General features: G+C 46.3%; 1 protein-coding gene across 1 annotated transcript in view; it reads left to right on the forward strand.

Annotated features, from left to right (window-relative positions):
• The first annotated feature begins 5,584 nt into the window (after positions 1–5,584).
• The window catches only part of NEURL1 (neuralized E3 ubiquitin protein ligase 1), a 159,935-nt gene continuing 138,174 nt past the window's right edge, over positions 5,585–27,345 (forward strand). Inside the window, exon 1 of the mRNA XM_086752605.1 lies at positions 5,585–5,767. Within this exon, the coding sequence (XP_086608731.1) occupies positions 5,683–5,767 (85 nt within the window). The 5' untranslated portion in view covers positions 5,585–5,682. The remainder of the gene's footprint in view (positions 5,768–27,345) is intronic.

Genomic DNA, 27,345 nt, shown 5'->3' on the forward strand with positions numbered 1-27,345 from the left:
TGTCTGTGTATATATGAGGCACCAAAGTATCACTGTAAGTGCTACTGTGGCTCTGCCTTAAAGGTCAGGCAGCAGCTTCTGCTCTTGTGCAGATCTTGTGCTGATGAATGGGAGAACTGCTAATGTAAAGGTCAGAAAATAAACAGAATTAATCTGAAGCATCAAGCTGGCTGTGCAGAACATGTTTTCCCAGTCTGCACACTGTAGAGCCAGTGTGTCATGAAAGACTGACTTCTTTCCTATCCCACTTGTAGAAAACAAGTATTTACATTTCTTACAAATTAAGTGACCTAGGATTTAGCTTTCCCAGGGAAGGAACACCAAATTCGATGATCACCTGTCATGATGACTTTGTTGACTGCCATCTGAGACTAAGCATTTTACAAATGTTGATGAGGCTTTACATCTACAGATCTGTTCTCCCTCTTCACTTCAAGCTAGTATTTCTAGAAGTATCTTCGCAGACTGCTGGCTGCTGCTGTGAAATCTGTTGTCCTGTTAGGCTTAGAAGCCACAGGCAAGAAGTTGTTCACCTGTAACTGAGAGCAGACTCTTGTCATCCTGTCCTTTTTTAATTCATAATGCTGAATTTTCTTCTGTCGCATCCGAGTCTTACATCCAGCTCTGCATTGGTTTCAGAGGTGACAGAAATGAGGGCAAACCTTCCTGATGTAGCAGCTGCAGGGCATTTCATTTTGGGTTGATGCATGCCACATCAAGAATGCCATTGGCAAACTGACATTCAGGCAATTAAAAATGCATAAATTAGGAGATTAGCTAAACAATTAGGTGCAGTGAATATCTCCCAAATGATCTTTTTCTCCCTGCAGCATGCAGATCTGTACATTTCATGGATAGGTGTGGCTATTTCTTCCACATCTGTTGAAGTTCTGATGCCAGGCATTTAATTACAGCAAATCAAGCAACAGCTGATTTCTTTTGCAGATCCTTCTTCAATATATAAGGCAAGGAATTAGATTAACAGGTGTGTGAAAGCAGTAGGCCCCAGTGGATCAAACCTTCCTCTGGAAAGGACACATGGCATATCCCCATCCTTGGCCCTTTTGCTGCTTTAAGTGCCACCTTGCCTCAGTTTTTCCATCTGGAGATGAAGGATAACAGGAATAATGAGGATAGCATTAACTCCTTTGGATTATTGTTGAGATTAATGTTTCCAATGTGTGTAAAAGGTAGTCAAGCCATTGTATGTCCAATTTCTTAGCTCTCCTACTCACGTGTGCCAGCGAATGGTCCGTGGTGCTGGACTCCATACATTTCAAAGCCAAAAGGACCTGGGCAGCATCCATTTACTGCTCTATGTTTTATTTTGTGACACTCATTTCCTGGGCCATGCCTCCTATTCTGAGCATCCTCTGAGGGTGTAAAATCTAACATGTGTTTGCCTAAGTCTCTGAAAATGGTGGCTCAGGCTTCACGTGTACTCTTGTTCTTGTGAACCTTCGTAATTATACCTTGTTTGTGGTTGCCTGGTTTCTTCTGTAACCCCTTGAGGACTGATGTGCCTAGAAGGCACGAACACACGCTTTGCAAAGGGAATTTTAAGCTACATTTGCTTCATTGCTGCATAGCACTTCAGAGTTAGAGATCTTTGCAAAATACCCAGAGTCCTTAGACACAAATGCATTTATCTGATATTGACCCCTTCACAGTATGAAAGCATCCCTGTGTACCAAATCCAGTAGTCTCTCCAGCCATCCTTCTCCAGTGAGCTTTTTTTTGTGTGTAGATTCTCCCCTCCAGCTGTCTCACAAATCCTCTTCCACATCCCATCTCTCTCCTCTGTCACGTATGCCTGAGCTGAACAGCTGGAGCTGATCCTTGCACCCGGCTTTCTGGTAGAGAATTCACGGGTGGTGGTGTGACTTGAGGCAGTAGATGTTCCGTGAGCAGATGGGACTGTGCGGTGCCTTTCTCTTTGTGTTTTTTCATAATGATAATCATGATGTTAGCACCTTTCCTGGAGCTGATGCTTATTTCGGATGAAGTTCATGGACTGACTGCATTGTCTCCATCGCCTTCTAAGCACAAATTACAAACTGCTGGTCAGCTGCCCACACACAAACACAGAAGCTGGAATGAAATGATAATTCAGTGTAAACTCATCCTGCTCTTTCCACAGCATGCTGTCTCCACCAGACCTCCACTACCTGACAGGATTGATACCAAGAAATTCTGTGTCCCTAATCAGCCAATTCAACTGGTATCACAAATACTCAGAAAGAAGCAATGTCCTGACTTACTGGCATGAAAGCCCCACAGTTTTGGCAAGCTGTTTCAATGCTCCCTCTTGCTACAGCACAGGAAAAAGGCAAAAACCCAAAATCAGTGTGATCCTGTTTTGTCTATCAAGGGCCTCTGTGATCACAGAGCATATTTCTCACCCTCCTCGACATTTTCTGCAGGAGGACTGACATAAGTTGTCAACAACAGCAAGCAGCCCTTCCTTCTCACTCCTTCTCCAACCAGTGTCAGGAGCAAATTCAAAGACTCTTTGATAAAGTGAACCAAGATACGATCACAGCAAAACCCTGGTGCTGTTTCGCGTTCCTCCCTGGGGTACTAACTGCAGGCTGTGGTGTCAGGCAAAGGGAAGCCCGTCCCTCACAGGAGCTGAACACGTTACTAAGGCAGATCTATATGGCTTCCTTCTTTCACTGATGCAACTGTGCTTTACCTCGGTTCTCCAAGGTGGAAAGGAAGCTGGCTGAGCACGTAATATATCAGCCATGTGAGGTATAGTTTAATATTCACACTATGGTACCAAGACTAAATTGGTGCCTGGTGTCTAAAACTCGGAGCAGATTTGGTGGAAGCAGAAAGCACTCGGTCCTTCTGGGAGCGGGTCTTCCACGCGGTGAGCTAGCACACAAGGTATAGTTAGCAGCGTGCATGATGCACGCGTGAGTGCCTGTAATTTAATAGATGACTGCACAGAAATGTTCCCTGTGCTGTTATATGAATATCCCCTATGTCTCCAGTTCAAAACTTTGGTACCTTTCCTTTTCCAATATCTCTTTTATACAATGGAAAGATGCATCTTTCCGTTATAATTTGCCTTTATGCTGACACCTCTTTCTGCCACAGAAAACATGAAGCTTCCCAGAGAAGTGACAGTTCTTACTCAAGTCCTCTTATAACTCAAGCACAGGCAGAGAGACAGATTAGAGAAAAGGAATTGAGAAAGAACAGGGATTTTTTTTTTTTTGTTGGTTGCAGACAATTAGGTTCAGCAGGATGGAAGGTATTCTATGATGAGGCGCTGGAGTTGCCTAAGGGCCATTCCAGTCCCATGCTTCTTTGTGGGCTCGCTGTAATGAGCTGGCTGGAAATACAGTGTTCACAAAGGATATAAATAAAGATGTGACTCAGTCTCACTTAATCTCCATCTCACCTCTGCTCATGAGCTTCCTGCAGCTGGTGGACTTATCTAGGGGCCAGAGCAGGACCCAATGCACTGGCAGCACTAAACATGGAGAGGCTTTTGTTTGAGCAGGAGTTCAAGCCCTGCACTACCATGGCAGCAGTCCGTCTGGCATGGCCGTCCCTTTCTGCTCCCAAGAGAATGAGAAAGAATGCAAGAACATGGGGCACGTGTCATCTGTATTGCAATCTAAGGCTGGGCAGGATGGTAATGATACCTCAGCCTGGCCTCCTGCATCATGTGCACCAAAAGAAATCCTTAGCCTGATTTCAGCATCCAATTTTGGTCGAGATCTTCAATGTTTCTTATAAAATCTTATTATTTAACCTCAGAAGGCTTCCCCTTCTCCTCTGAAAGTTATGTACTTGAGTGGTTTCAGAGAATAAGGGGTCTTTTTGTTCTTGGGATGGGGAAATCATGGCAGTAATTGTTTTCAAGGTGAGAATGTTCATGTGTGGTCCCTGACCAGGAAGGGCTTTCTTACAGTTGCTAGGAGGAGAGAGAGGGAAGGTGGTTGGATAGATGGACAAAGTCACCTTTTGGAAGGAAGATGAACCTTTTTTTTTTTTTTTTTTCCAACAGAAGGGAGGAAAAAGACATTTCACAGCCCTGACATAGCTGAAATGAAGCTGCCTTCAGTCTTCAGCATTTGCTGAAACTCCCCATGAAGCTTGCAAACGTGTGTCTCCAGAACCCATAGTTCTCTTTAAAGAAAAAGGAAATGTAAACATGCAATAGTCCAGCATCAACTGTGGGTTTATTTTAATGTGGTACCAACTGAACTCCTCCAGGTCCTGCGCTGTGCTCATCACAGCAGAAATCCCCGTACGGCCGAGGTGCTGCTGGGGCGAGGACAAGGGGAACCTCACCACCCTGTATGGTCCTGGCTGCTTCTGTGGAGCAACTCACTGGCCCAGGTGGCTCCAGAGTGGGCAAGGAGGACAGGAGCCCCACGTCTGCTGGTGGACAGACATGGTATTAACACCGGCTCCTTCTCTCTCATAGCAAGAGAGCAAGCCATGTGGGCATAAGTGAGTTTGTGTCTGGAGCACAGATGCTCATGAACATGCAGCTGAGCAGAGGCTCGTCTCTGCACGGAGGGCTCCAACCGCACGGGCAGTCCCACTTCACGTGGGATGTGTTTATATGGCAGCAGCTTTCAGAAGCCACACATGCAGGAAGCACCTCAAGCTAGCACTTCACCAGTACAAGCTCCTGACCCTTCACAGGAGACCTGCCAATGAAGTGTGTTTCCCTTCACCCCATTTCTACCCTACCCCACTTCCCAGAGCTCGGCTGGAGCTCCTCACTGCTTTGAGCCACCAGTGCGAGTAAAGCCATGGGTACAGGCACCCATCCACCTTCCTGGGTAGGTTAGGGATCAGTAATGGACCTCCTTGCCCCTCTGACTATCTGATTCTTGTCCACCTGCCCCAGGGCTGGAGAAGGATCTGATTGCTCATCTGCTTTGCCTTCCCCTGAGTGCTGCTCTGATGCATTTGCACCTGTAAGAACCCTAATTGCTTGAGGACCCTGGCATCCCAGCACAGCCTGTCTGTCTGGGTGGATGGCCACTCGTGATGCAGCTTCTTTGAGGGGCCTGGATTCTCGGCTCAGCCACACATTTCGTTGCTGGGAGGGTGCTGGGCTGGCCCTGGGGAAGCGAGTTTAGGGTCGGGAGGTGTGAGGGGGCCCCATGGGGGTGGAGATGTGCCGCTCCACGAGGTGCTTTCCCTGTGGGCATGGGAGGGGAACAATGTCCCTGACCCTGCGGCTGCCCCTCGGGGTGTCTCGTCCTGGGCATCCTCATTCCAGGGGAGCCCTGAGCTGCCCGCTGCTCCGGATGTTGGGGGGGGGCGCTGGCCAGGACCCAGCTGGGGGGTGTCCCGCCTCCCCCCCACCTGTCGCGCCAGCGGTGGCACATCTGGGCGGTGCGCGGCGGCGCTCCCCCTCCCCTCCTCGGGGCGGAACAGCTGTCTCCATGGCGACGAGGCGCGGCGGGGAGGCGGGGGGGACCGCGGTGCCGCCGCCCCGCCCCGCCGTTCCGAGCCGCGGCGGAGCCGAGTGGAGCGCAGCCGGCGCGGCCCCGCGGAGAGCGGCGGCACCGCGGGGCATGGGGCCCGGCGGGCGGCCGACGGGAGCGGGGCTCTCGGCGCCCGAGTGAACGCTGCCCCCCGCCGCAGCCCCCGGGGAGAGACCTTGCCCGGTGCCGCCCGGCCCGGCCCGGCTCGGATGCCGCCATGGGGAGCCGCTTCTCCAGCATCCCCGCGCTGCCCCGCGGCGGGCAGGGCCGCCTGCACCGCGCCCGCCACCACCACCTCAAAGGTACGGCTCAGCCGGCACCCGCACCGGGACCGGCACCCCCGGCATCCCCAGCACCCCCGGCAGGACGGGCACCCCGAGCATCCCTGGCATCCCGAGCATCCCCTGGCACCCCGAGCATCCCAGGCAGGGCGGGCACCCCTGGCACCCCAAACATCAGAAGCACCCACGCAGCCCTGAGAGGGATGGGCACGCAGGCAGGGAGCAAACCCTGGGATCCTAATCTGGGATGAGATGCCTAGGGACTCATAGCACCTTGAGCACCCCATGCCGGACAGGCATCCCAGGCACCTTGGTTGGGCTCCCTGAGCACCTCAGGCACCTCGGGACAGTCTGGGCTTCCTGGGCAGCCCGGGGTGGGTGGCTCCATGCCTAGCACCATATGCCTTCTGGTGGTGTGGGTGCCCCTGTCCTGCTCCCAGCCCTGCCACTTCTTCCCCTGCAGTGCCCCACGGGTGGCTGACCAGGGCGCAAGTCTCCCCAGGCTGTGGCACCCCAGGAAAGCAAGGGACAACATGTTGGAGGAGTTGGACCACCAAAGAGTCCCCAAGTGTTTCTTGGTGAACGAAAGCTTTGCTTTTCTGGGTGCTCCAGGAATGTGTCCATGTGTATGGGACTGTCAGTCCTGTTCGGAGGAGGGCAGGGGGCAATGGGGGCTCCTTGGCCGGCTTAGGTGATTATTCTGTTCCTCTTAAGGATGAAACCCCTTTTCTGAAATCATGGAGCACTGTTGATACCAAATTGGACAGGGATGACTTCTGTAAGGCGAGCAGGAGTGACTGCCCAATGTCCCCTCTGTCCCTGCCCTTTCCCCCTGGCTTTTGCTGTAAGCTGGGAGGGTGGTAGCAGAAAATAACCTGTCATTCTCAAAAGGGATTTCCTTGGGCAGCAGTACACACTGCATGCATTCTATGCTACCTGGGTACCTCGTCACTAAGCACATTTTCACATCCAAGGGCACTGAATGGTGGGGGTAGAGGATGTCAGACATCTCTCTGCAAGCAGGGAACGAGGGAAGGTGCTGCTCTCACAGCCATTTCAGATGATCCAAACTTGTTGCAGCTTCCCCAGTGTGTTGCAGAATTTGCAGCGACCAGCGTGGAAAATAGGGATGTTGCTGTTCACCCTCGTTTTTACTGAGCTTTCGGATGCTTCTTTGGCATGGTCTAGGGTAGTGGAAAAGGCTAATGATGAGCTGGGAACTGGTTGTTGTACTGAAGGATTTTCTGATACTTGCATTACTCTTCCATTACACCTCTCTGCTCCTTTCCTCTGTACGTGGATGATCCAGAACAGTACTGTGAATGGAGGGTGATTATATCATGGCTTTTTTAATGGCCATGTAAGGAGACATTAGGAATGCTTACTGCTCTGTCACGGACAAAGTCAGTCAGAAACTCAGCCCAGACGATGGGTATGCTTAAAATTAGACCTGTAAGGAGGGAGCTGCTGAACCCTAAATGGTGAACCGTCATCCTCTATCAATGCAAACATGAAGGCACGCGTGATGTTGTAGTAGTTGGTATGCTATTGTAAACTGTCAGGGAGGATTTGTCTCTTAAGAATCATACTGTCAGCTGGAAATCTTTCTTGAGCAACCTTAAGCAGATAAGAATTTATAAACTGGAGCCAGAGAGGACACTGCCACTTAATCCATGATCAGTGGCTTATGTGAGATTTTGAAGATGCTCTGTATGAATCACCTGATTTTGAGGAGGTGTGGGATGTGTGTTAATGGTACTTTGTTTGTTTCTTTCTTCCTTTAATTTTTGTTTTAATTAAATTCTACCTGTTCTGAGGCAGCAAGCAGAAATGTTCTGCAGACTGTAGCAGAGCACTGAAATAATTTTGATTTGGAGTAAACAGTTAAGAAGGCATTGCCTTTGTTGTGAACACCAAGCAACTGCCAGGGACAATATGTGCCTTTTCTGTCTTTTTTTGAAACCGAACTGCCTCAGGTCCCACATTTAAATACAGAATAAACAAGTCTGATTGTGTCTGACAGGTTCCTGTAAAATGGTCTGGAGGCATAGCAGTGAAAGTACAAGTGTCGCACAGTTTTGTTACATATCTGCCATTTAACATTTTGGAAAGTGTATTTTAACTGAAGGTCCCCAGTTGTTCTTCCCTCAGTGTCTGGCTCAGTGTGAGGGATACTGGACTTTGATAATTTGGCCACCGTCTAGTACTTTCCTTCTATAATGACCTCTTCCTAACCTGGTGCCAGGGTGGATTTAGGCTTGTTCTTGCTAAGGAAGCAGCTAGGATTGCATTAAGTTTCCCAAGGTGGTCTGGGGATTCTGAAGTCAGTCCCTGAACCTTACAAGTTCATCTCTGCTATGTAAGAAATAAGACCTCCATACATAGTAGAGCTGTTGCCCTCACGTAGTGAAAATTTGTATACCTTTTTGTTAGTCCTGCTAAAAACGGTCACCTTTAGTTAAGTAAATCTTCTGAAGACCATGTGATGCTTTTAGTGGTGTTGAAGGCATAACACAGAAATATCACTGAAGACTGGCAAAAAAAAAATCTGATATATCCAGCCCTTTATACATTGCTGTTCACTAGAAACCACTAGATGTGAGCACTTTGGAATTACCTCTTCCAAAGCAGTATGTCATGCCTGGATTGTTGATCCAGATTTTGGTGTCACAGTTGTACCTGCAGGCTTTGGCCAGTTTGGAGACAGTGAAAACTAAAGTCAGTGGAAACAGAAGTCCCCCAGGAACACAGCTGATCAGATGCCACAGTCCTCATGTGGCTGTTAATCTTAAAGTCATGGCCAGTGGTTGGAAGCTGGTTGTCACTTGGTGATATCATGATGGGGAGGTTGAGGTGAGATTATTTTCAGTGTTCCTGTGAGTATTTCCCTTCCCGTAACCCAGACATGGCTGTTTCTCTGGGGTGACGGAAGGTGATCCATTGTGTACTTTCCAAATGCTGAGCAAAAGATTGTGATTATCTAGTAACAATCTCCTTAACCATACAGCCAGATAAACTCCAGGAAATTTTTGCTGTCCACCCTCTCTGAAATATGGTTTGCGATAACTATCAAACAAGGTGTGTATGGCTGTTTGGAGTGGAACTGAGTGGGAAAACTCTAGCCGTATCTAATCTCCTGGATTCTGAGATTAAAAGATCAACCTTTCCATCAGTGGCTCTGTGTACTCTTTATTTACCAGTGCCAGGGCAGCCTGGCTTGAACTGTTCCTTCAGACAAGCAGATTTCTATTATTTCTCAAGACATACATACCCAGTTCAACCCATGTCGCTGCCCCAGGGTTCTTCCAAGATAGTCTATTCAATCTCCTCTCTTGCTTCCCCTTTTTAATCCTGGTGTATCTTGGTAAGTTACTCTCCTTGCTTAGTGTTAAATCTTTGAAATCTCTGTGGCTGTTACATTCCTTCCTTAGCTATGGCCTTGCTGGATGTGTTTAACTCTTCCTACGGGGATGTGTGGGCTGTGTACCCTGCTAGGGCTTGTTGTATAGTTCCCAGATTTGCTGGTCCACAATGCTAGAAAGGCAGCTTTTGCTAGCCCTTGGGCCAGAGGTGGGGCACAGGATCCGAATGCCATCTCCCATGCTCCATGGCCAGGTGGCCTTTTATCCTCACTTGTCTCTGTGTCCTCAGCTTCAGGAAGGCTTAGACATTTTGTGGACAGCAGATCAATATTACATTGTAAAAGCTAAGAAGTATTATAGTATCCTCTCTTAAATCCTTTCCCCCAGCCTCCTACTCAGGTTTGCTGCTCTTTCCTGAGCCCCCTCTGGCCTTGGAAGGTAGATTTCCATGATGAGTGACAGCAAACAGGATTTCTTGCTGTTGGTTTTCTCACAGGTTAATGCACCTATGATATTTATGCAAAAGAATGCGTACGCTATATTACAGAGACAGCCTGAGCTAGTCAGAGATCCTCTTTTCAGCAGTGGCTGATTACTCATGGGTTATTCTTTATTATTTGTATTACAGTGGCATCTGGAGGCTCCCGTGGAGATCTGAGTCATGTTGTGCTGGGTGCTTCCATGGCCCCCTGTACTTACCGCTCATTCATACAGATAGCTCTTGCTCACATGTCTGGGTGGTCTCTGTGGGATGATTTGGGGTGTACATCTCCAGAGAATCACATGAAGCAGGCTGATACCTTTGCAGGACAGTTCTTCTTAGTTCCTTCTTTTGCTAGGAGACCTGAAGTCGGAGTCAGCAGCGGTTTGCTGAAGGGTGTGACTCTGCCTTCCTGGCTGTAACCCCCAGAAACACAGCCTGTTGTGCGGCACTTTACCAGGGAGACAGGGGCTTTGCTGCTTTTCCTGGCCCATGGGGACCCCAGTCGTGATTATACAGCCTTTGTCTGTGTTTTTGCAGTTGCTCTTCCAAACTTTATATCGCACTGACACATAAATATGTCGGACTTTTTTCTCCTTTCACTGGTATTTTATGAGCTTCTGAAATGCATGGAGAAGATAGTAATCTGGCTGGTGTAGACATTTCCATAATTGTATGTTGTTGATAGGAAAGATTATCCTGCTGCCAGCTCCATTTTGTGCACTTGCTAGATAAAACTAAGTGCAGAGTAGAAGGACATCAGCAGCTGATGATCATGGGGATTAGAAGCTGGGGTGCAAGCAGTGCACTGGGGGCAGGGATGCCAATAGCGATGCTGTGAGATAACCTCAGCTCCCATTGCTGTCATAATTGGTTCTTCTTTGAAGTACTATTTCATTTTCTTCCAGCCTTAGAGAGTCAGAAGTTTCATCATTCAAGGCTTTGAAGGATGCCTCCTGCTTCCTGCCCTTCTGCTTTCATTCTGTCCTGCGCCTGTCACTGTGTCTGGGTTGCAGGTACAAAGTTTTTCCTGCCTGAGGTTCTCATGTTTATATGACCTTCTCCCAAGCACTACATTTTTTCCCAAGCTACTGAACTTTGATTTATTGCATTTAAGCTGCCTAAAATTGCCCAGTGCTCCAAACACGGCGATTTATAGATCTTACTTTTTCTTTCCCGTTGTCCTTTTCATAAGGTGCTGAAGCCTCTTGGTGGAGCAGGGAATGCTACAGCTTGTCAGAAATTTCCCAGGAAATCGTGTGGTGCTTTACCAACAGGTGATGCTCTGTATTTCTCAAGGGCGAGGAAGGCTACTTTGAAAACCAGTAGTAATCAAAACATCAGCGGGGTGATTGAACTGAAAATGTTAGTCCAAGGCTCAATAGCAGTTGAAAAAAGCAAGTGAAATACCAGAAATTATAAGGGAAGCCAAACCAAAGAAAATAGAGGCCACGATTAGATTGTTGTATAAGTCTGAATGTTGTGTCTAGTTCTTCCCCTTCCACCATCTTAAAAAAAGATACAGGAGAACTGGAAAAAGCTCAGGAGGGCAACAGGGACAGTCAAAAGTCTAGATTAATTTCATATAAGGAATGATTGAATAAACTAGGACTCCTGCCTTTGGAAAATGGGTAGGGTAGGGAAAAAAAAAACCTGGAGTGGGAAAAGACCGGCATGTAGAGAAGGGGCAGAGCTCCACTCTTCACTGTATCTTCCAGTACAAGAATTAGCAGGATACCAAATGAAGTTGATAGATTTCAGCTCCTTTTGAATGAAAGGAGGCTGTAGCGATCTTCAGTGGCTTGTAGCTCTGTAAAGCTCATTAATAGTGGATATTACGGATGCTAAAATGGGTCCAGTTTTATGGGAGACTGGAGAAGATCATGAAAGAGGAATCCTTTGAAGTTACATACTTTGCTACATACAGAGACCACACACTTGCCCTGCTCATATGGACTTCCCAAGGGCGTTGTCTGGCTGCCTGTGTTCAGTGAATAACACTGAAAGGAAAACTTAAAGGCTCTCCACTCCAGTGACAGGTGGAGCTGGGGTGTTCAGACATTGCAGTGATGGATGGAGGGATAGAGCCTGCTCTGGTGTTCGCTGGTCTCTACCTGGATCCACCCTCTTTTTCATGAACGACCTTGCCTGGGTGTTTACAGAGGAGTTCATTGCCATGGTAGCATCGAAGTCACGCGCAGAAAATCTAAGCTTTATTTGGGAGACAGTAGGGATTTTGATGAGGTCCCTGAGCAAGTTCCCATCACATCTTTCTTGGATGAGGCTGTATTTCCTGCACCCTGTGGTTTTGATAAATACAGGTGCTTTTGCATTTGTGGGCAAAGTTCTCTTTGCTTACATTGACCTTCTGAGTGACAGGGGCCTAAGTAACCCCCACTGCATTTTGTTTCCTAGAGTATTGCAATAGCAGCTTTAGTGGATATCCCTGTATCTGGGAAGGTTTCTAATACAGAGGTGTGGAAGATTTCGGATTTGGCAGCTGTTCTTACCTACTGCTGCTAGGATAATTGCAGGAACCAGCTACTTCTGCATTGTTGAAATGATTGCCTATGGCAAGTACATAAGCACATGTTGTTTTACTTACGGTACGTACCTCCATGGTGGTTACTTATTTCAAGCTGGGGATCCACATGTGCTCTGATTTGGTCTGCCTTGAAATTTTAGGACACCTGAGCCATCCAGTTCTGAACTGTCCCAAGGAGTGGGGTCTGCAATGCCTGTGTTTGCATGTTGTCTCTATCCAGAAATGGTTGATCTAAGGTTCACCTTAATCACAGCACTGTGCCGGTGCTCAGTGCTGTGCTGCCAACTGCCAAATCCCAAAGCAGTTTCTTACGTTAATCACTGCACTGTGCAGGTGCTCCGTTCTGTGCCACAAATTGACAAATTCCAAAGTACTGGGGACAAGGGCTGAATTTTCACTGAAACGTAAGGTCTGGCAATGGTTAAAGTTTCTGGTGTGACTGTGACGTGTACATGAGCCTAAGCTGCATTGTAACCGAGCTGACTGGGGTATTGCTGGCTGTGCAGCTGGGGAGGAGGGCAGGCACTTGGATGCTTACCCATGCTAGGGTCTGGGTTGATGCAACTATGTGGTTAAAATTGAGGTGGGGTAGATTTTAATCTCCATTCATTCTTATGGATCTCTAGCTAATAAAAGCATGTTGTATGTGAGATTCTAGTTCACGTTTATACTACTGGCGTTCCAGTTACAACATTAACATAGGATTGTGTTTTAGAATTATAGAGTGGATAGATGCTGTGGTGGTATTACGTTTATACAGTTCTCCATTAGTCCATCTTGGTTCAACTGTTTGCTGAAGCATAGGGAAGGATTCTCAGCTCTCATAAAACAGTCAAGTTAAGCCTCAGGTCTATTTTATGCAAAACTCTGAAAAGTAAATGTTAATAGTTCTCAGCCAGCTTCAGAGATAAAATACCATGCAGGTTTCTTTTTGTTTTAAAACAACCCACTTAATGCAGTAAGTGTAAACATTTTTTTTGAAAACCAGTAATAAGAATTTAGACAAAGTAAATTCCAAAGTACTGCCATTGCTTGCAGAGTCTCCTTCTTCTCTTTGTTCCTCCATATTCAGTATTTGTGTTTCATGCTGGTAACACTGACACTTCCAGATGCTCATGGTTGTGTGGGCTTACACACATGTGCAGGGGCATGTGCAAGGATTCCCTCTTGGCTGTTGATCTCATCCATTTTATGACGTGGCCAGAACACACCCTATGTCTAGCATCGGGACTTAAGAAGATCAGTAGCTCCCAAGTTATTTTCTGATTGCATTACAGTCCTTTCAGCAAAGCGATGGCTGAGGAGCTCTCTAATGTGCCAGTGCCAGTAAGTAGCCAGTGGGGCAGAAAAGAAGGAGCCTGGCTTCTGCAGAGACAAGGGACCATGGGATGCTGAGCAGAGTTGGAAATCTAGGATCCTCCATACCAGTGGAATTAATCAGGGGCACTTTTAGGGTATTGGTTTCTTACCTGAGGAGCTGAATGGGAGCATGAGCATGGGAGCATGAAAGTCGTTGTGAGCAGCCCCTGTCTGGACATCCCTCTGTCTTCACCCTTCTTGAAAGCTGTAGCTCTAACCCTGACTGAGTCAAAAGAAATGTAATCAAGTTATGCTTGATTCATTCTAATTTACATTGACTTTCCATATGTCAACATACAATTAAAAAACCCCACTGATAATCTTTTATCCTCTGTTAGGCATAAGCTCTGCTTGATTTCCCTTTAACTGCTACTTGGATGGAGATGGGACTGTGTTTTGTGCTCTGCTGCTCATCAACACCATCTAAAGATTAGTATTAGAGTCTTAACTTGCTACTGGACAGGCTTTTGCCAGATAAGCCAAGCAGCCGTAGATCCAGAGCTTATTTACCATCCAGACTCCAACTCTTCATCAGAAGGTTAGTTCACATCTCCTCCTCAAGGGATACCTGTTTAATATAGCATTTAATTGTATTGGTATTACTCAGGATCTCTTTGGTTTGAGCAAGTGATGCCATGGAGTCTTTAAATATCTGTCTATCTATCTATCTTGTAGGATCATTTTTTGTCCATGATGAATGCCAGTTTTTTGTACTTAACAAGTATTTACTAGGTGGGAAGGGAAGACATGGTTTCCCATAGAAATATTGAGTCACTGTAGAAGACAGGACGCAAATAACTGTAAATGTTGCAAACAGAATCTATGAATTGTGTGAGTGAGTGAGTCACTTGAATAGATGTGAGAGCAAATGGAAAAGATAAAATGTGCCTCACTAATTGATTATGCTGCAGCATTTCGGCAAATACAGAAAGAGGAGAAGTAGCTGAAATAATTTACTTTTTTAAATAAAAAAAATGCAGTGGACCCATTGTAAAGAACCTGGGTAACCTCTGATATTAGTACTGGATTTCTACAGCCCCATTCCCATCTCTCTATATCATGTAGTGTACCTGTTTTAACGGTACAACCCTTAACAATTATATCCCACCACAGGCATAAAATAAAATAAAATAAAATAAAGGTGCAAAAAGTTTTCCCTACTTAAATCCATTAATACCTTTTGTTTTAAAAGCTCTAGAGTTGAGATGCCAAGTGATAAGTACTGACAGCTGGGAGCTTTGCATCTCCACTTGAAACCTTCCCTGCATGAGCTGTGGCAGAAATTTCTTACCATCTGCTGGATGCCTCACAGCCTGTGGAGGTCATCTGGTGTTCAGTGCATCTCCTTTGGACAGTTGTTCTCAGACCCTATTGCCATGAACTGGAGGACTTAGCAGAGAAATGAAAAAGCAGCTTGAGGTTTCAACCAGACAAGTCCTGCAGGTGGGACCTGCAGCAATGAATGGAGTGAGCTCTGGTTGCTCTTGCCCGTGCTCTGTGTGTTTGGTAGCTGAGCAGATATTGTCAGTCTCTGGCTGTCAGTCCAACATCAAGCCCAGGAGGAAAAATTACCGAGCGATGAGTGGCACCAGAGACTGAGGGTAAACCCCAATTTGGAAATGTTAATGCTACATCCGTTATTAATAACCCCACTGCAAAAGAAAAAATGCGTTGCTGCAAATGAAGCTCTGACACAGGGAAGTGGCAGGCTAAATTAAAATTTCATACTTGCCATGATCTTACAATAAAGGTTTTGTGATACACACCCAGCAATGCTGCTATAAATAGGCTCGTTATCTAATCTCCCAACTCAGAATATGACAGAAGATTACAAGTAGGAAAACAGTTCAGTGTAGCTTTTAGCTATTTTCCCACTGCTTCCCTGGCTTCTGCTGAAGCATTATTGCTGTGCCCCTTGTAATTCATATGGAGACAACATTATTCAGAGGTACAGAATGTCACTAGGAGAAGGAGAGTTCAGATAAAACCCAGAAGATTTATGACACAGTTTAGATAAGGCCATGTAGGAACTGAGATGAGGGAAGTAATGATAATTCGCAGTCCAGAGGCATTTCTCAGGGTGTGCTGAGAACTTCTTCATGCCAACTCCACTGGGTCAGATACGGAGTGGGGCGTGTTTTAATAAGGTGCTCTACATGCTTGATTGCAGAGGGAACCCTTTTGCTAATGAATAACCCAGACACATCATACAGCCTGGGCTCTGTCCACACGGGTCTAGGACCTGATCCAAAACCAACAGAAGGTTCCTAGAAAATTTCACAGAGGCATAGCTAGCACAGAGAAAACCTCTTTTTCCTTTCAATCTTATTTCCCTTGGGAGAAGAAAGAGTTCACTGGTGGCAAGGATGATACCTCCTCTCCTCCCCTCTCTCTGCCTTGCCGGTGATGCAAATCCTCGTTTCTGACCCTTCCTTGGAGCCCTTCCTGGCCCATTTCACATGGGGCACCTGAAGTCCTCGAGAAGGGCTGAGTTTGCAGGAAGGTCCCCTTGAGCAAGGGCAGATAAAACTGACCTGCAGCTTTTGTGTGTGAACACAAATAATCCTTTCCCGTAGAGGACTGCAGTGAAATTTTCTGGTGGTGGCCATGGGAGGAGGCATGAAGGACTATGGCTGTTGTAGATCTGAAGCCCCACAAGATTTGAGCCATCCTCTTTTTGCTCTATGAGGGGAGGTAGGAAGACTTTGATTATTTTTTCAAACCCCAGTGCTGCTTGCCTACTGTGGAGTGGCTTCCTGCCCATGTGTCTTGGAGAAGGCTCTCCACTGGCATCGTATCAGTGCATGTCCAGGCAGCTCAGTGGAGCATGGTGGTGGTGAGCACACACATGCTGTCCAGCCATGGCCAAGTACAGAAATTTTCTGTGCATCTATCACACCTTCTCCTGGAGGAGCTAAAACAAGGACGAAGCTTGAGGAACTGGGCCTCATCACAGCTGTTGAGGGGATACAGGAAAGAAAGCTTGTCCCACTAGGGAGATTTAATGATTTATTTGTATTTTGCACAACAATTCAGCAGGAGGAAGACTCAATTCATCTGTTGAACACAGTAGTCCTACATCCATCAATTTCCATGGGGTTCCTGTGATCCAGACTCAGGATCCAATTTTGCCTCCTAGGGAAATGCAGGGACTTCAGCACTTTCCCCTGTATTCCCAGTGCATCGGCACAGCTGAGCAGGTGTTCACCTCCATCTCCCCATGTCACCCCCTCCCTGTTCAGTAAAGCATCGGCAGCATCATTCTGAGAGGAGGCGATGGCATTCAGCTCCCGCTGACTCACTTGGGCACTTCTCTCTCTCGCAGCCCTCCGAAAAGCATCCTTAAATATAGCTAAAAGCATGAGAGCCAGAGGACTTACCTGCCTGGCTGAACAGGGGCCTGATACTGCTAGCAAGTTCTTTACCAGCCCAGATTCTGGTATTTCAGCTTAAATTTCCAGGCATAAGCAATTAGAAGCACTGGGAGGTGAAATGTTTTCTGGACGTGGGCTTTCTCATGCTGTAGCATATTCAGCAGGAAGGAGAGTTACCTTCTCATGATTTTATTCTGCAGGCAGATCAAATTTGCTGCTGGAACAGAGGTTTTATATATAGTAAAATGCTCCCAGGTGTGCTTTTTAGTAGTGCTTCTGGGCTAAAGCAGGGATTTATTAATAAGAGGCACCCAAACCATATTATGCACCGAAGCAGAGCTGGAACAGGGTGCTTTTGCTCTGATTCAGGGAGCTGATTGAATTCAGTGACAGATGCCAAGTATTTATGTCCTTGCTTGAGTTTATCTGTTAAATTAGAAAGTGTTAAAAGCAGGAGTTATTTTGGGGATAAACGTATTAAATAGTGATGGAGAGCTCTAGCTAGGTAGAGTAGGATGGTATTTTATTATTATGTGTGGTTGGCCAAAGTGTACTGCTCAGACCGTCCAAATAGGAAGCTGTGGGGATAACACATTGCTCTGGATTTGCACCAGAATACTTGAGTTCAGAGAGCCTGGTGTCTTTGCTTGTGACGTTGCTTGGTATTATGAAGAATACGATTAAATTATATTTATTGTATGTGTACAACTGCCTATAAGATATTGTTACGCAATTGTAATATTTGCTGTAAAGTTCCTGACAGTTGTCCATATTTCTACATTAACACAGGGGGGGTACTTTAATTTTAAGTATGTTTTTTAGTGTATCGACAAATGTTCAAACTGTAGAGAAGCTGTTACTTGCCTTGGAAACCACTGCAACCACACCTCTTGGTTCATTTTGCTCACTCTCCCTCCTACCAGGAGTCTTTTGTGCTGCTTTGTTTAATTTATTCTGTAACTTCACTTAAAATAGCTGCTGGCATTTATTTTTGTTTATAGCTTGTTTATAGCTTGTAATAGTTTTAAATTCTTTCAATTTTATTATCTTATCACCTCCTTAATGAATATTTTACCGTGTTAGTAATTATTTAGCCTTTTAGTCTTTCCACGGGCCATCTTGAAGCCCTTAAATGGTGACTTTTTACAGCTGAACCAAGACTCAGGGTGAGGATGAACAGCTACCCATGAACTTCAGGCAAGTTGTCGCATTTCCAGTGCCTCTGAGCCATCTTGTGCCTCAAAAATTAATGCTGCTTACAAATTGCTTTCTGCCATGCTCCACCAAATACTAAGATGCTGTAATTATTTATGACAGTTAAAATCTCCTGAAGCCAAATCTCCTGAATTCAAATAAAAGCCAAACATAGAGGGAAAACAAGTCCCGTGGAGGAAGGTTATAGTATGAAAGAAAACATGGCTTGCTTTGTCTGCAGGTCACATTGAAAGGCGAGCTAGAAATACGTGTAAGAAATGGAGACCTAGATGTGCTAGATTTAAGGGGGAACTCCATAGCTGCTGCCATTGGACTATTTTCAGGTGTTTGGATGAGTGAATGACCCAAATATAGTTTAAGCCTGGGACTAATTCATTTTAATAGCAATGCAAATGCAGTAGGTGAAGGCTAAGAATGCTGCATCTAATTTAGCAGTGTTGCTTTAGCAACATCGTGCAGGATGCAAATAGTCTCCCTGGTAACACTTCCTAAGTGTCATTAGATAAGCGATGGTTATAAACACGGAAGCAGATCAGAATGAGAGACGTGCTCTTGTGCTGTGCCTTTTTATAGCCCCAGACGTCACGATTAGCAGGATGGCAAAAGGAGAGAGGAAAGCTGTTTTGAGGATCGTAGCGCTTGTTAGTGTTTTTTATGTTGTGCTTTGGAAAACAGCACCGGTGGTGACAGGGTTTTCTGACTTTGTTTAAATAAGGTTTTTGATAAAGGGATGGTGTTGTCCCTTCCCACTGACGGCACTTGTCAGAGACATACACTAAGTGTCCTCCCGCCTCTCCGGCGGGATGCAGATTGCAGATGTTAACCCGTCTGCTCTCTACCCTCATGGCATACTCATCTCTTGGTCAGTTTGGAATCTACAGGTTAGGAAGGGGAGAGGGAATGAGACCCCAGAGCTCAGTGTGAGTGTGACCCTGCTGTCCTCACCCTGGGGAGGATGTGGAGGTTGAGGTGGTGGTGAAGGATCTGCTTCTGGGCTGAGATCAAGTCCAGGATCTGCTCCCCTTCTGCTGTGCTTCCCCTGCCCCGATGTCACTGCTGTTGCATTACCTCTTTAGAACCAGATTTGGGTTTCTCTGTTGACTTCTGAAGACCCTTTCCTAGGGATCAGCAACACTGTAGGGATGAAGGTGAGAAGTGGGGTTACTTAGTGCTCGGAAACAGGGCAGTTGTTTTTGCTGTTGGAATTGTCATGTAGAAAAGAGTCATGAATTGAGGCAGCTTTTTGAGCTCTCATGATAACAGATTTTTTTTCCTAAAGCCTCAGCTGCTGGACTGAAGGGATTATGTGAGAATCCTAGCTTTTGTTTAAACCCTCCTCAATTTTATATACTTCTCTGTTACAGAGAAGAGCTGCAAAGTATAAAAGGAGTATGACCTAATGGCTCAAAAATCAGAAAGCTTACAAAAGAACCACCAATGCTTTTGTTTTCAACTGATCTTTATTTTAATCCCACTGGTCAATCCCCGAGATCTCATCCAAGGAACCTAAATGCCTGATAATGTCAACTGGAGCACATGAAAGGCAGTGGAAGGAGCCAAGTCCATAAAAGCATCAAAACAGGTTTATTCTGGTTTGGGATGCAAGTCTGAAAGAGCAGATCGTTTTATTTTATCATGAGCTTGACCCTGCTTCAGTAGAGGCAGACAGTTGGTGGACTTTTGCATTTTTTTCAGAAATCTTCTGAACCAAAGCTAAGCCAGACCCTTGCAGCCAAACATCTTCTGATCTGTGACCTTCGTGTCCACACACAAGTCCAGTGACTGGAGACTGGCCAGTCCAAGGGTCTCTTTTTTTATTTCCTCAGTCTGTGGCACCTTGCAATTTAGATACATGGCAAAAGACTGACTGCAATTTTTCCTATTCTAATGCAAAAGGGAATTCAAATGTCAATAGTCTCACAAGAAGAACTCAGAATTAAAAAAAACAACAACAGCCACCAACCAACCATCCCCCACGCCTTTCTTTGCTCCCAAATCTTCTTGGAATACATCCATCTTCATATCGCTCATATCTCGTGGCCTCTGTTGTAAATGTCAGTGCGAATTAATGAGACCTTGGCCTTCTGTGTAGTTAAGATGAGTAACAATCCAACGTCTGTTTGTGAGATGGGTGCCCTTACATCTCCCCTTCCCAGAGGAAGGCACTGGGGCTGTTAGCCTTGTGCGTGACAAGCTGCAAGAGGCAAAGTCCGAAACACTACTTTGCTTCTGTACTGTCAAAAGCATGCAGGTGAAGGTATCCTGAGCTGGGTGAGAGAAGTGTTTCCTAAAGCTTCTAGAGATTGAAATGGAAAGTCTGGTGTCCTCTTACCGAATTGTCCCTGTCTCATCCCTGTGCTGAGCTCCTGGGATTTTGCTGGAAGGCACTGGTGAGTTTTCTGCTTTGTGAAGGAGACATTGGGGTTGCTGGACCCCAGGATGCCATTCCAGCCCTAAGGCAAAATGTTGCTGCCTTCCGTGTGCAGCGTAACAGCCTTCATGCAGTGGGTCTGGGGACTGATTTGAAGATGAATTTTGTCTCTGCATCCAAATCGTTCTGCAGTTGAGCGACTGAGCAGCTGTTCCTTACCATCATGGCTCATGGCTTCATAGAACAAGGAAATTTGGACAAATGTCTCTGCTAAATGGATGCTCAGCCCTCAACCTGCCCTTCCTTCTGCTGTACGCAGAATAGAGTGTTTCTTTCCTGGACAGCCGTGTTGCTGTGTTTCTGCCACATGTCGTTTGGATACTGAGTTCTTAAACATCACAGGCATCATTTTTTAAACCAGCTTGGAATAGGAAAATGATCTTTCTCCCTGATACTCCTCGCATGTTTCTGCTGCAGAGAGATGTGGTGAAGCTCATGCTTTCTGGGGAGAATCAAAGTGTCAGAGGGGTAAGTGAGGTTTCTTTGGGGTTTCTGAGTAAAAATGTATGCAGGGGAGCAAGAACTGAAACCTCAATCACAGTCTTGCGATGAAGATCTGGTGACTCTTGTCTGGGAGCAGTTGTTCCCATAAACACCGTAAAATGCAAAGCACCATCATATGTGACATTAGCAGGCTTTCTCCTTGGTCATAGCCTGGGGTGGAGTTCAGCCAGAGACTCAGTTTCCATGCAGGCAGGACCACCCCAGCTTACGTGAATGTGTGCGGTCCTTTTTCCAGCTGTGGGAATCTCAAGGGGGGGCGCTGGCCCTGCCTACCCCTTGGGGTGGTTGATGCAGCCATGCTGCAGCCTTGGCCTGAGCCAGCTCAGGCATTTCTGCACTTGCACCGCAGACTCATGCCAAATAGCACCCCTGCACGATGCCGGTTCATTGCCCGTTCAGCGGAAAGAGCGATGCTTTTGTATTCCCAGCCCTGCTTCCTGCAGCACCTGGGTTTTCCTTGGAGATCTCCTGTTCACACATGGAGTCAGCCCCGCTTCTCGGGGCTGATGGGAGCGCAGGGCTCTGCGGTGAGGCTGTCAGCCAGAAATCCCCCAGCCTCACCTCACACACCTGAGCCCAGAGGGCTCTTGCTGTTGTGCAACTGCAAACTCCCTTTAAATCAGAGTTTCAATACAAGCAAGGCAGCTACGGCTTTTCTGAGGCCTTGTTTTATTACTTTTGTCCATAGTGGGAACCAGGAGTTTCACACCCCATTGCAGCTTCCTAACCCACAAGGAAATCCCTTCTTTTCTCTCTTAACCAGTTGATGCTGTGTTTTGCGATGCAGCCTCAGTTAGAGGTGGGAGAGCAGTGTGGGATTGCATCGTGGATCTGACGAGGGATGCTCTGTCCTGCTTCCCAACAAGAGATGTTCTGTCCCATCTGGGGCAGTGACTGCCCCTTGCCTATCTTCTGGCAGTTGAGGTGGTCCGTAGATGGCGGCTGAAGTGTGTCCCTGCTGTGGGAGGGAACCCCAGTGCCCAATCCAACAGAGAGACTCCTCTCTCTAACCCCCTTCCTGACCTCCGGTTCTCCCTTTGCTGCCTGTTTCTGTGAATACACTCTTTTTTGCATTTCTTCACAGAAAAATAGAAGAGATGGCAGCTAAAACTCCTTCCCCAGCAGCTGGGGCAGCCAGGAGGCGACTCCCTCTGACACAGAAGTCCCTCATTCAGTATTCACCTCTGACAGCAGATGACTTTTGGCCGCTCTTGCTCAGACGCGGGTGTTGTCTGTCGCTTGCTGGGTGCTTCCTCTGCAGCTGGGAGCTGCTTTCATGCCCGTGCAGTTGTCCTCTGTGTCTCAGACCAGCACGCCCCTCTGTTATTTTTATACTTTTAGTGGCCTTCCTTGTGCAATAACATGAATGACTTTTTTTTTTTATAAGCATCTTCTTCGCATAATATTAATGTGTATAATTAAGATAGTATTTGGCTCTGTTCATCCCAAATTTGGCTTAATTACATAGCTGCTCTGCTAGAATGAGGCTGTGTTTGTTTAAAAGCTTTAGTATGGAGATAGGGGCAAAATTTCTTCCTCCAAAGAGAAAACATCCATTCCAGATTTCTAGCTATGCTGTAAACAGAGGTTTCCCTACTTTAAGGAGGGGAAGAAGTCAACAGAATGCTACTCCTGATTTTTGTTTTAATCCTCTATACAGGCAGTGAGCCACAACCCGCCTTGATTTATTTTGAGTTTTTTTTTTTCTGCATTATTGAAGGTAAAAAGCTGGAGGGTTTTGCATTCTTGCATTCCTTGTGTTGGTTCATATGTGATACTTGTGGTTTTCTTCTCTCTCTGTTCTCCTGAAACTCAGGCGTCCCTACAGCCAGATGAAATCTGTTGGGTAAGGCACCTGCTTTTTACCAGTTCCCAGTTTGTGAACCATAAAACTAGCTTTAACAGCAGCCTTAACCTCTCGGTGTTACAACAACATGGAAGAAAAATGCCTCCAGACAAGTCTGCGGGATTACTTCAGCTTTCTGCGAGGCAGCTGAGAAGTTATGTTCAATTTTAGTGTCAATTCTTCTGCTTTACACATTGCTGCTGTAAATTATCAACCCCTTCTGCGAGTACGTTTGTGTTTGGAACCATGCAGTAAATCAGATTATAGCTGCCCTTTATTAACTCTGATGCACACGATTTCAGCAGTAGAGGTTTGATTCAGAGAAAATGAATGAGGATAGTTAAAGTCAAATATAAATAGAGCTCATTAAAAAACAAACAAACCAGCCTCTGTTCCGTTATGTGACTCCTAACTGCACTGTGCCAATAGAAGTAGCTCTCATTAAAGTCCCCTGGCAGCCTTGTTCTCTTCATCTTCTTCTGCAAACTCACTCATGAGCTCCCAGGAGCTCCTGGGGACAGGAAACCAATCTGCATCTTGGAATGGGAGAGAAAGGGAGAGAGCGAAGAGGAGCAGCCTGCGTGCATGTGCACACAATAAAATAAGCGTAGCCCTGCCAGCACATCCGCATCCCAGCCGAGCCCCTAATTGCGTCCGTGCAGAGCATCACCGCTCCCCTGCACCCAAGACCCTCTCTCATGGTCTCAGCCTATCCTCGCCTGGCTGGGCTGAGCCAGAGGAGCCCCCCAGTTTCTCCTCCACTGCCCAGTGCCCTGGTCAGGGTTTGTGCTCTGGGTGCTGGTGCTGCTGCGGAGCCAGCTCCATGCTTTCCCCTCCTGCACACTGTTGGAGCTGGCTGGTACCTGGGGATGGGCTGCGTGGTGGGGTGAGGATCACTCTCTGGCTGCAAGGGGAGAGCATCCCCTCCATGGCCCCCCCTGATGGCCACGACACAGCCCAGCACTGCCTGTAAAATGAGAATAAGCTGCTTATTCCTGAGCACAGTCTGTGGAGAGCCTCTGCCCTCTCATCACCGCAGGTGCAGGAAGAGCTCAGAGTCCGATTTACACACTCACCATCCCCGTGTAGGTGGGCTTGTTTGCTTCTGGTGAGTTTTTAAGCACATATGTTTTGGGGGAAGGGAGAAAGTAAAAAAGCAGTGATGTAGTCAGAGCATGGGAAAAATCCAGCTACCGTAACAAAATATAGGGTAGGGCAGTCTGTGCTGAAGAGGGAGAGGTTGAGGAATGGTACCCAAAGCTTCCAATTCAGTAAGGTACAATCAGCCGTTAACTGTAATGAGGCTTCAGCTATTGCCACAGTGAACAGTACACGCCTACCTTCATGAGAGCCTGAGCATGCAGGTACAGAGAATGGGACGAGAGTTCTGGGAAGGATATTGGACAGTGTTTGAAAGGAAGACCTGTAGTTCTGGAAAAGGAAGCTACTTTTAAAACAGAGTTAAAACGTATTTTCTTTAAAAAAAAAAATCTATTAAAGAAAAGACTGGGTGAGTCTCGTTACTGCAAATGCAATAGCACAAGTAGGAGATTAATATTCTGCTTAAGGGAATAAAATGGCAATATCTCTTGAGCAAATCTATTCCCACATGAACAGGAAAGCTCAAAAGCAAATAGCAGCTTTATGCTATTTACGATTGCACTCCTGGAACACCTGTGGAGCCTGCGAGGGACCTGGCTGTATCAGTTGCACTGTTCTCATGGTTTCCTCCTGTTACAAGCACCAGTCCAGTTCCACTGTTATCATCAGTCCAATCCCACCATTAATAGCACTGGGAACATAAGGTCACAGATTCCTTGGTATTTTAAAGCAATGTATCATTTACTCCAGCTCTCAGCAAGCTTAACTGGCACGGTGCCCGAGTGCCAGCCCCAAGGGCTCCCACTGCTCCAACTTTATGTGGAAAACCATTCCAAAGTTTTAATTACTTTTAATTCATGATCAGAGAGCAATTTGGCGCATGCAGATGGAAATCAGTAGAGAAGCGTTAGTTCATCGCGCTTTAGTATTTTTTATGTATACATATGTTTTATAAAAAGAGTTGCGGCTTACTCAGAACCTGGACTGGACTGTGCCTGACTGTTTAATTACTGTTTACACAGAAGTAATTTGCAAAGTGTTAATTTCTGAAATCAATGCACTCCAGTCCAATAAATATTTAATGCTTCCATCTGCCATTTTTAGGTTAGTTACCAACCCTGCTAGATGAAGTCTATGAAACAGTTGTCTGCTGTTGACATAAAGAAGGGTTTTGAGATCCAGCTTGCGTGGAAACCTAGAAAAAAGCAAGTTTCCCGAACCCAGTTACATTCTCTTTTCTAGATTAAATATAGATAGGGAGAACATCGCATGTGGAGACAGGTTTATAGCAGGCAGGCTCGTGTAAAATTACATCTGGATTTTATGAGGGAAAATACATTGAGTCTTCCCTAGTGAGACTATGACTGCAAATCCTAAGTATAAATTTTGTAAGGAATCTAGCTGGAGCGTGCAGCATCTTTTTTCAGTGGGAAAAGCCTAATACAGCAGAGGGCACAGTGGCCATTTCAAAGACTGAAGGGGAGATGGAGAAGCCCCCTGCCCGCACAGGCAGCCTGGCTCCCGGGGGTCGTGGCAGGATGTCGACCTTGCTTTCTGCAAAACTGGGGCAGCAAAACTTGCCTCCCTCCGGCTGCGCGGCAGACTATTTAATTACTGATATTCATGGAGGATTTGGAGCTCTCTGGATGGGAATGCCCTGTGCCAATGCAAATGTCACTGCTCGCAGTACAACACAGGGGCCTTGATGATTAGTTCTGTTTTACTGTTTTTCTAGTATAATTATGTTTAATTCATGTGTTGTTTCATCAAAGTGTCTGTCACTCAGGGCTTGGCCTCATCTTCTTAAATAGCTGGATATAAAATTACAATGTGTTCCTCCAGTGAGACCATATTTCCAGAACATCATGACAGCTTTATTATGACACAGGGCTTTCTGTTTAGCTGAACGGATACACTGAATTATCTTTTTAAAAAATCAAAATCTTTTGTGGTTGGATCATTAGACTTGTGCCATATTCTGTACAGGGTTATCCTAAATCAACATAAGGATCCTGTGTGGTGGCCTTTAAGCTTTCTCGTTGGGTCAGGGTGGGCCAGTAGTTACGTGGGGGCAAATTGCAAAGTGCCAAGCAAAGCAGGGCTGATTTTCCAGATGTTCTCTCCTTGAGTTCTTCCCCAGCCTAGTGGCAGCTTCCAGGGATTATTCAGAAAGAAGTGAACTAGTGGGAACAACCCTCATGTCTCCGTGGAGCCCAAAGCTCCTGTAGGAACCTGGAGAAGCATTGCTGCTGGTACCACCATGCTTTAAATACCAGACCCCAAGGTGTCGGTGTGGGCTGCTGTGAAATGGGTAGAAGCATGTGCCCGTAAATACCAATCTGTTGTTGAGATAATGTTTTTAGTGATGCGTTCAAGTTATTGCTCAAAGCTATTCCCCACTATACGCTTGCATGTAAAAAGACCAACCTGTCTAAGCCTAATGGGGCTCTAACAAAATGGTTTCCTGTAGGTTTATGCTGTGCAGCTGGATGTAATAACTCCAGCTAACGCACCAGGGACATGCAACAGCAAAGTTCTCAATGCATTTGATGAAGTTGCTGCTGTAGTGGATGGAGGGCTTTTAGGATGGGTAGATGGGTCAATCAATCTAATAATGGTACTTCTGTATGAAAAAATTATGCTGGATTATGGAACAAGCTTTTGAATTGCTACTGTGATGGGCTACCCTTGTGTAATCAGGTACCACAGTCTCTTTTTGGTTTTCATGTGGGTGGTGATGTGCCGGAAAGGGAGACAAAAAGAGAAGCATGGGAAATTGTATTGCAAGCATAATTTGCAGTATTGCTTTGGTATAAGTCCCCCTTTTTTGTAAGATGGCTTTTAAACTTTGTGAGGCAAGTGCTAAGTAGCCGCTCTACGGCCTGGTTAACTGGTGTCTAACCTCAGGAAATCCCCAGCAGCTGGAAACAGATATTAAATTAAGCAGCCATTTGGCTAATGGCTGTGCCTCTACTGCCAGAAAAGTGGGGTCCTGGGCAGTTTTCTTGCTGCTTTTATCTGTTTTTCTGAGGGAGACAGGACCACTGCAGTTAGGTGAAGTGCAAGAGAGCAGAAACCAGCTCACTGCTTCTTACACCTGGTTTTGGATGTGTGCGGGGTGGTGGGGCAGCCCTAAGGACTGTGAGGCAATTTCTGTCCCTATTGTCTCCTTTGCAGTAATCTCTGCAGAAGAACAGAATCTGAACACTGCAGAAATCTGCTTGTTAGTGTAAGGCAGCATGGTCTACTAGTCACAGCAGGGCTCAGTGGAGATAAATCCCTCTACTTGATGTTCCCTGCTCTCCCATGCAGATACCAAGGCATTTCACCTCTCTGTGCCTCACAGTGTCTATGCATGGGGATAAAGGAAGGAGAGACAGG

This window comes from Chlamydotis macqueenii, chromosome 7 (assembly GCF_036417535.1).
Source record: "Chlamydotis macqueenii isolate bChlMac1 chromosome 7, bChlMac1.mat, whole genome shotgun sequence".
Lineage (NCBI taxonomy): Eukaryota > Metazoa > Chordata > Aves > Otidiformes > Otididae > Chlamydotis > Chlamydotis macqueenii.